The 9,815-nt window shown below is 45.4% G+C and overlaps 2 protein-coding genes across 2 annotated transcripts in view; one reads left to right on the top strand and one right to left on the bottom strand.

The window, feature by feature from the left end:
* Positions 1-9,815, bottom strand: part of Gja5 (gap junction protein alpha 5) — a 175,251-nt gene that overhangs the window by 154,067 nt on the left and 11,369 nt on the right. The window lies entirely within an intron of this gene.
* Gja8 (gap junction protein alpha 8) lies at positions 647-7,542 on the top strand. The gene is made up of 2 exons (XM_021158348.1): positions 647-801; positions 6,055-7,542. The coding sequence occupies exon 2, from the start codon at positions 6,061-6,063 to the stop codon at positions 7,381-7,383; it is 1,323 nt and encodes a 440-aa protein (XP_021014007.1). The 5' UTR covers positions 647-801; positions 6,055-6,060; the 3' UTR covers positions 7,384-7,542.

Genomic DNA, 9,815 nt, shown 5'->3' with positions numbered 1-9,815 from the left:
ATCTCACACCTGGGGCTTATATCTCACACCTGGGGCATGTATCTCACACCTAGAGCATGTATCTCACACCTGGGGCATGTATCTCACACCTGGGGCTTATATCTCACACCTGGGGCATGTATCTCACACCTGGGGCTGAGAACTATAGTCAGCACTCCACTGTTTCTAGGACCAGAGTCATCAGGGAGGCTGCATACTAAAGGTGTTGTGTCATAAGATCAAACCCCAATGGAGGATGAAATGTCACCCTTTGAAGGGAACCAGTCACTCTCATTCAGTGTAACTTGAAGCACAAGGTCACACACAGGTCACATATTACTCTCCCTACATCACCAAGAGTCTCTAAGATGATAGCTTCAAGGCCTGGCGAAATACCCTACACACCTGTCCTCTGCAAGAAGCCAAAGATTTCCTGTCATAAAGGACTGGTCTGTAGCTGAGAAAAATGCTTAGAGCCTACAGAAGCCCCAGCTAAGCTTTCCCACGTCAGCTTTCCCCCCACCCTCCTCCCCTGGTGCCCAGCACAGCTCTCCCATTCTCTCTCTCCCATTGTTTTCCAAACATCCCTCCCTTCATAAAAGCTGTCTGGCTGGGAGCTTAAAATATTGCTGGACAGTAAAACCCACCCATCAGGACGGATCCAGTCATATCTGCTCAGTCGTGCAGCACATTAGGGGCGGGGTAGGGAAGTGGGAGGTGGGCTTTTAGGTGGCAAAGGAAAGACACCAAAGTTGCCATTTTACTGCGGAGCAGCAAGAGAGAAAGACAGCACCAGGTTCTCCGCGGGACGCTACTCAGACGGCAAGTTTTCCTTGGGTGGCCTTAGACTATACCCTTCCCTTCACTTCTTTCCAACTCATGATCAGGGCCATCCATAGCTCTCCCACTAGAAATGTAGCTTCCTCTGAGACAAAAAAAAAAGTTGTCACCAAGGTCTATCATTGGGCTGAGATGGATGCACTTCAAGATCAACCTTGAAAATCCTCTCCAAGTTCACCTAAGAGTTTGCAGAGGTTTGGAATGGAGAGTGCTAGGATACGTTGGGTGAAAAGAGAGTTGTTCAGACTCCAGCTCTTGACTTTTTCAGGTCTTTATGTTTTCAGAAGGAACGACTGCACCTCCAGGAATCCAGGGGGACAGAAATGAGCATCTGAGTTACCAGGGTTGGGGGGGGGGTTGTTTTGTTTGTTTGTTTTCCCCATCACAACTCTGCAATGGCAGAGAAGGTGGGAACTGTTGAGTGCCGTGGGTAGAAGGGAAGCCCCATGCTCAGGATTTACAATGTTAAAGCAGTTCATTCACGGAGCACAGGAAGGATCTGTGCTCTCCCTGGGGCAGGTTTCTGCTGTCTGTTGGCAAGAGCTGCTGTCTAATGGCTCTACACCCAAGGATGGAGGCACACTACCTCCCATTATCCGCAGAGTGGTGGGTGACCCACTGATGCTTCAAGAAACCTGTAAGCATGGGTGTTTACGTGGTTCTGAGCCTCTTCAAACCCAGGACAAGGCCACGCTGCCCTAGAAATTCCCTTAGAGTTTGGAGTGGGGAAGACTAGGGCTCACATCTGAGCTCCCCCCACTAGCTGGGACACTTTAAGAGACTCTGTGACTTCTCTGCTTGTCCCTCCCTGGCCATGGGGTAAATAATTCTCCATTCTCTCTCAAACTGTAGATCTGTCCATTTTAGTTCATGGAAAAATTTTGTCAGCCTGTGACAGAAATACAGCTGCAACGATGGGGACGAGGAGGTGGCTTTCCATCGAGTTTAATGTGTTTTGTTCTTGTGACTTGTCTTTGTTCTGAGACCATGTTCTCTTTAAGTTTTGTGGTCATAAAGACATGTCTGTCTCCCTTAATCATTGAGGGTGAAGTCAGACTAATTTATTTAGTGATCTAACACATTTACTTTTAAAATAAGGAGTTGGCAGCTCCTTATTGCTATATGCTGTTTTATTTTGTTTTGTGCTTGTTGTGTTTAGGAATCTGAACTCTCAATGAGAGCCACTTGTGCAGTTCATGGATTGTCATGAGGACTGATGGGAGGTACATAAGTGTACATCACTGTTAGGAAAGCTGTGGCCAGTCGACTTAAGTTGTTGCTTCAATTATCTCCTCTACCCACAATTCCTGAGTAGGAAGTTTCCAGGAATAGATTGTCGTCCTAGGGCTGAAGCTTGACAATAAACTTCAGTCTATCTTCCATCTGTACTAGACTGGTTCACTCCATGTTCACAAGCAAAATGCAATAGAGTGAACAACAGAAGTGGATGGTTCTGGCTTGGCTTTCGCCACGCTCCAGCTTGCTCCTGTAACTTCCTGGTTAAGGCCAGGGCTGTAACTCAGCCGTACAGCAGTTGTTGAATATGCTTAGTTCAATCTTTATTAATGGAGGGAAAAAAGACAACAATTCAAACACATAAAAATTTAAAGAGGAGGGGCAGCGGCTGGAGAGATGGCTCAGTGGTAAGAACACTTGTGCTCTTCCAGATGACCTGGCTTTAATTCCCAGCACACACTTGGGAGCTCACAATCATGTGTAGATTCAGTTCCAGGGGATCTGATGACCTCTTCTGGACCCTGCAGGCACCAGTAGTACACAACGGTACACACAGACAAAACACCTGTACATAAGTGATTTTTTTTTTCTTTTTCAAACAATTTCTTTACATTTAAAAGGAGGAAGGCAGCAAGAGAGGTCAGCAGGTCAGGTAAAGGGTTCTGCCACGGAGCCTGTGACCTGAGGATGATACCAGAAACCCCATGGTAGAAGAGAACTCCCCTCTGTCTCCTGCCCCACACCTCCTCATACTGCTCTCTTGCTGAGAACTTCATTTCCTTTTCCAATATCAACTATTCTGAATGTTCCTAATTTTGTTGGAAATTTTGTCCAGCACATGTTCCTATAAATTATCAATCTATTGAGATTAATTACTGGGCTATTATACTAACCAACTTACTGGATTGTTATCTTTACACTGTAGAGACTTTTTTTCTATATTGTGACTGTGAAACATGAGGATTTTTGTTAGGCCTGAGAGCACTTGTTATATGTAAACACATGCCTGGATATTATAACTGACTCAATGGGGACACGTGTCTGACTTGCGTGCGTCTCTGTCAAGAGTTTGCTACTGTAATAATCAAGCAGGGTGAGATGAATGACCTCAAGCAAATCCCACATGTAAAATGTAAATGTGTTTCTCTTTTGTATATTTTCCTGGTACAATTCTTTTAATATCTAAACACGTTCATTAGTGTTTTATTAAAACATTTTTAAACTATCTGGGGGGAAAAAACCCTCACTCCTGAAAGTTCTCTGACCTCTACACCTGCACACACACATACTAAATACATCTAAAACATGTTTTAATAACCTAGCACTTCCCCAGCCTCTCTCAATCCTCTCTCCTTCACAGGAGATGTGGCCTGTTTCACTGCCATGCTAATAGAATGATTTATACCAACTTACAGTTGCCTGTAACTTGGCACAAAACTGTTAGTAGACATAAGAAAAAAATTCAAAGCCCTAAAACAACCTTAATGTGTCAGGATAGGTGACACAGGGAATGCTTTGCACTGGCTCTCATTTAGAAATGACTGACGTGGCTGTCAGTAAGGCCCTGGGCCATGACTGTATATCAGGACGCTGTGCGCTAAGAGTCACTGGTCTACGCGTTTATACTCAGGATGCTTCCCAAAACAGTACCATCTGCCCCAGGTGTGGGAAGGGCTGGTTTGCCTTTGGTTTTTGATTTGAGATAGCCAGTTTGGATCATCTTACCTTTTCCTTTTCTTTCTTTTTTCCCTCCTGGTTTGCATATCCTTGCAAGTTCTCTTTTTTAGTCTAAATTTTATAAACTGGCTTACTTTTATGTGTTCTTCCTCTCACTGCTGCTATGGAGGAAGAATCCTGAGGGTCCCTGAATTTTGGTGACAACTGTCTCTCCTCAGGAGCTGAGAGGTTCAGATCTTAAAGCCATTGCTCTTGGCCCTGTCCCTGGTGATGGGTGGAGGGCCCACACTAAGGTGTGGCTTTGATCTGCACTGTGCTGGCTCGGAGAGGAGAAAGCCAAATGTGAGCCCAGAGTGTCCTATTCTAGGAGAGTCAGATTACGTATGCGATAATAATAAGCTATCAAGTTAGAATGCACTAAAGCTAGAGCTGAACTATTTGATAAGAAATTGGCCTCCCTGGATCTGTCTTGTGTGTGGGGTTAATGCTTGGATTGTCCACCCAATTGTGATAGTTCCCGCTTACTTTTTCTTTCTTTTTTTAAGATTTATGTATTATATGTAAGTACACTGTAGCTGTCTTCAGATATACCAGAAGAGGGCATCTGATCTCATTACAGATGGTTATGAGCTGCCATGTGGTTCCTGGGATTTGAACTCATGACCTCAGGAAGAGCAGTCAGTGCTCTTAACCTCTGAGCCATCTCTCTAGCTGCCTCCTGCTTATTTCTGGATGGTGTCCAGAAGAAACCCATAGAAGAGCTCTCCAACATGAGCCATTGCCTTGCCCTAAGGGCAGGCATGAGAGAGTTCCAGAGCTCCAGAGATAAGTCAGCCCCGAGGGACAACTGACTTAAACTGATACGAGAGGGTTGCTTTTATCATAGTTCTGAATGAGTGGTCCACTTTGTATCCCCCAATTGACTCAGTCCTCTTCTCGTCAGCCCCTGCTATGTTAGAGGCATTATATAGTTTAATAGTATTTTTCCCTACAGAACAAATTCTTAGCCTTATTTAAACAGCCACCTGTAACAAACCCTGCAGCCTATTCATTCCGTGAAACACTGAACGTGTCCTAGCGGGCTTCCTGTAATGCAATCCCCTCCTAAAGCCCTCTCTCTGCTCTTGGGATTTAAAAGGGTAATAATAAAAATATACTGCCCTCAATTTGTAAAACTATTAAGAGGGGTTTCCAGCTCTCAACCTCAGGAAAAGAAAGCATAAATTAGAAGTCAGAGAAACGTGTAGCCCACATCACAGGCAGTATTTCTTAATGGTTTGAGAATCCAACCTATGGGATCGGGTACAGAACTGCTAGCTAGCATTTAGCTACTTGATCTTAGACCATCTGTTTAGCCTCAAAAGCCCCTGTTTTCTCACACATTGAAAGCAAGCTGGAAACAAACAAACACATCTGTGTGTGCAGGAATTGGCTATGCAGCTGTAACTACAATAGGCAGGTCCCTACCATCAGATAGCTAAGGTCTAACAGGACTAAGATAAACGAAATAATGCAACATCAGAGGGATGTCCATAATGGGTGTCCAATAGATGCTCATTCTCTTCCAATTCTTTTCAAGTATGTGATCATTACTTAGCCCGAAACAGCCCAGAGTAGGGCAGCTATCTACAATTTCATTCACATAGGAATGTTGCTGGAGGGCTGGTGAGATGGCTAAGAGTGCTGACTGCTCTTCCAAAGGTCCTGAGTTCAAATCCCAGCAACCACATGGTGGCTCACAACCATCTGTAATGAGATCTGACTCCATCTTCTGGAGTGTCTGAAGACAGCTACAGTGTACTTACATATAAGAAAGAAAGAAAGAAAGAAAGAAAGAAAGAAAGAAAGAAAGAAAGAAAGAAAGAAAGAAAGAAAGATAGTTAGTTGCTGGAAGCCAGGTACCCATATACCATGGGTGTATATATGGGGTTGCCTGCAGCATTAGGATTCATGAATCTTCCATCAACGTATGGTCTTGATTTAAATTAATGTTACCGTAGCTTTCTATTTCAGGTCCACAGTGAATCTCAATAAATTCTAGTTTTACAGATACTGATTCACGGATCCTTTCAAACAACGTGTGAGGTGAATGAGGACAGGTGTCGTTAGTAGCCCTACTTTGTAGATTAGAATTAAACACATTTTTAAGATGCCTTTCATCTCTTAGCACTAGTCGGCACAGATGAGGCACTTGATAGAGGCTGTTGGATACTATGATTGTTCCATCAGTTCCAAAAGGAAAGTCACTCCCAGAGCTAGGAAAGAGATCATCTCAGAGTTGCACTGTGGCCAATTAGATTTTGCCTTCTGCTTCCTTGGTAGTGAGCAATGGGCGACTGGAGTTTCCTGGGAAACATCTTGGAAGAGGTGAATGAGCACTCCACTGTCATCGGCAGAGTCTGGCTCACAGTGCTCTTCATCTTCCGCATCCTCATCCTCGGGACAGCAGCGGAGTTTGTGTGGGGCGATGAGCAATCTGATTTTGTATGCAACACCCAGCAGCCAGGCTGTGAGAATGTCTGCTATGATGAGGCCTTTCCCATTTCACACATCCGCCTCTGGGTCCTGCAGATCATCTTCGTCTCCACTCCATCGCTGATGTACGTGGGGCACGCGGTACACCACGTTCGCATGGAGGAGAAGCGAAAGGACCGCGAAGCTGAGGAGCTCTGTCAGCAGTCACGTAGCAACGGGGGTGAGAGGGTACCAATCGCCCCAGACCAGGCCAGCATCCGGAAGAGCAGCAGCAGTAGCAAAGGCACCAAGAAGTTCCGGCTGGAGGGCACACTGCTAAGGACCTATGTCTGCCACATCATCTTCAAGACCCTCTTTGAGGTGGGCTTCATCGTGGGCCATTACTTCCTGTATGGTTTCCGCATCCTGCCCCTCTATCGCTGCAGCCGGTGGCCCTGCCCCAATGTGGTAGACTGCTTTGTATCCCGGCCTACTGAGAAGACCATCTTCATCCTCTTCATGTTATCAGTCGCTTTTGTGTCCCTCTTCCTCAACATCATGGAGATGAGCCACCTGGGCATGAAAGGAATCCGGTCTGCCTTCAAGAGGCCTGTAGAGCAACCACTGGGGGAGATTGCTGAGAAGTCCCTCCACTCCATTGCAGTTTCCTCCATCCAGAAAGCCAAGGGCTACCAGCTTCTAGAAGAAGAGAAGATCGTATCACACTATTTCCCTTTGACAGAGGTTGGAATGGTGGAGACCAGCCCTCTTTCGGCCAAGCCTTTTAGTCAGTTTGAGGAGAAGATCGGCACAGGACCCCTGGCAGATATGTCACGGAGTTACCAAGAAACCCTGCCTTCTTATGCTCAGGTGGGAGTCCAGGAAGTGGAGCGGGAAGAGCCGCCTGTAGAGGAGGCTGTGGAACCGGAAGTGGGAGAGAAGAAGCAAGAAGCAGAGAAGGTGGTCCCAGAAGGGCAGGAGACAGTTGCAGTGCCAGACAGGGAGAGAGTAGAGATCCCTGGAGTGGGGAAGGAGGATGAGAAAGAAGAGCTGCAAGCTGAAAAGGTAACCAAGCAAGGGCTGTCTGCAGAGAAGGCACCCTCACTCTGTCCGGAGCTGACAACCGATGACAATCGGCCCTTGAGCAGGCTGAGCAAAGCCAGTAGCAGGGCCAGGTCAGATGATCTCACCATATGACCTGGTGCAGAAGAAAGATATCCCACCTCCAGCCAATACAGACCAAGATAAACCCAGCTGGTGCCAATATACTTTGAGTCTTATGTGTCCCTTGGTCCACCCCCACCCCTGGTTTGATAGATGCTGTTCTACAACAATGCACGCTGTACAACTAGGGGACTGCCTCTCCTACCTGTATGCGCTGTCAAGGTAAACCCGCTGTCCTAGTGAAGTTCCTAATTTCATATGCCTGCCCTGGTCTTCTATCCCAACTGCTGTTAGGAAGGTGGGGATAGGGGCTTTGCTTTCCTCCTCCATTCTCCATGGAAACCCATCAGGTCAGAATCATGATTACCTCATAACCTTTTACTAGTCTTCTCTCATGCTCACTCACTCACTCAGTGAGATTCTGTACCCCAGCACGTCCACTAGCAGACGCCACCTACCCTACATGAGAGATCTCAAACTCAAAAGCCTACAGGACCCAGGCCAGTGATTTAAATAGCAAATGTTTCCATGCTGTAATATGACAGTGAGAGGTAGGGTCATGAAAAATGGAGAGCGGGGATAACAGCCTGCCCCTTCCAGGCAGTGGTTTCCTTGATGCCTGGGCATCTGGTTTTTTGTTTGTTTGTTTGTTTGTTTGTTTTTCTTGGTTGTTGTTTTACAAGAAACAAATTAAAAATATAATTGGAATTTTAACAAGTTAATTTTAAATACAATATGTGGACCAAATGCAATGTATCCAAATTTAACCTGTGTGGTAGTAAGTTGCAATATCAGTTTACATTAATGAGCCCAGATTTGCTAAGAAATTGGTCTCATTTTTTTTAATGGTCTTGGCCTATTTTTTTTTTGGTTTTCCAACCGTATCTTATCACTTTGAAATGTCTTAAGTCATCAGTCCAGAGATGCCCAGAGTTCTTGCTCACCTTTCTGTTGGGTCACTGTGCCCCCGAGTTTAAAGCAATCAAGCCTTTGTATCAGAAAGAATTCAGCCCAGAGCACAGTGAGAGAACAAGTGAGCTATCAGACCTCTCCCTGTGAAATGAAAAGGTTTTAGGCTTTCAAGCCAATTGCAGTTTTCTTCCCTGAAGCAACAAAAATCCTTTTTTAAAATTCTCTTCTTCCAACATCAGTCAACCTAAAATCTGCATCTCCTTTCACCAGGGCTGGGAGCTGGACAAGTTCCAAACTGGAAGATATCTGCCCACAGGCCTCTCCTGAGGGAGGCAGCTCTCAAGCATTGCTCAGACACGATGAGCACCAAAAAACTGCCAGCAGAAAAGTGACAGGGGAAAACATGTCTTACTCTATTACCTACAAACTGGACGCTCAGTCAGTACCCAGTCCAAGCTTTATCCCTAAAAGAGATGCAGAGCCTAGAGGGGCCTCTCATAGGCCTCATCCCCTAAAAGCCTTCTACAAACCTCACTGAGCCCATCAGGGAAAAAAATATCAAGTATATGTATATATTTCACACAGGGAACAATTTCACTCAATCAATTGATTTTCAGAACAGATGGTATATAGATAGATAAATGATAGTTGGATAGATAGATCAGTAGATAGAGCAATGTGAGAGAGAGAGATGTTAGATAATATGAATAAAATCAGGTGATGGTGACCTTGATATCTAACTATCTGATTTTTTAAAAAAGAAGGCAGAAATTCATGGCAAGAGGCTTCCTGATCAGCCCAGGATAGCCATGCATGCAGCCCAACACAAAACCATAAAAGTTCAGTCTTAGTTTGGGTTACTGTTGCCATGGTGAAGCACCATGATCAAAAAGCAAGCTGGGGAGGAAAGGGTTTATTTGGCTTATGTATCCACACTGTCATCTATCACTGAAGGAAACCAGGACAGCAACTTAAACAGATCAGGAACCAGGAGGCAGGAGCTGATGCAGAAGCCACAGAGGGGAACTGCTTATTGGCATGCTTGCTCCTCATGGCTTCGCTCAGCTTGCTTGCTTATAGACCCCAGGCCCACCAGCCTGTGGGTGGTACCACCTACAATGGGCTGGGCCCTTCTATATCAATCACTAATTAAGAAAATGTCCTACAGGTTCACCTACAGCCAGATCTTATGGAGGCATTTTCTCAATTGAGGATCCCTCCTCTCAAATGACTGCAGCTTATGTCAAGTTGACATAAAACTCTCCAGCACACTTACTTAAAATATTATGAGATTTCTTTTGTAACTTTTTTTGTGCTTAAAATGCATGAGTCTCTAGTGTAAACGTTGTAGAGGATGGGATCATGGTGTCAAGAGTCTGAACACACCTGAACCCTATGCCTCGTGGACCACGTACCAAGGATGGGTAGGGAGCAGAGAAACTAAGTTAACAGGGCAGAGACTTGAACAGGATACCAGGGTACCCAGCAAAACTGCCCTTTGATTGGCCTTACTGCCTGCCAGCATCACTCAAGGTGAGAAAGTCCTTTTCAAC

The sequence above is a fragment of the Mus caroli genome, chromosome 3 (genome assembly GCF_900094665.2).
Source record: "Mus caroli chromosome 3, CAROLI_EIJ_v1.1, whole genome shotgun sequence".
In the NCBI taxonomy this organism is placed as follows: domain Eukaryota; kingdom Metazoa; phylum Chordata; class Mammalia; order Rodentia; family Muridae; genus Mus; species Mus caroli.
Note: the sequence above shows the minus strand (reverse complement) of the source record. Positions and strands in the feature narration are given on the sequence as shown.

What these genes read in the sequence shown, in the direction of transcription:
- Gja8 (XM_021158348.1), top strand. Translation starts at nt 6,061, where the DNA reads ATGGGCGACTGGAGTTTCCTGGGAAACATCTTGGAAGAGGTGAATGAG.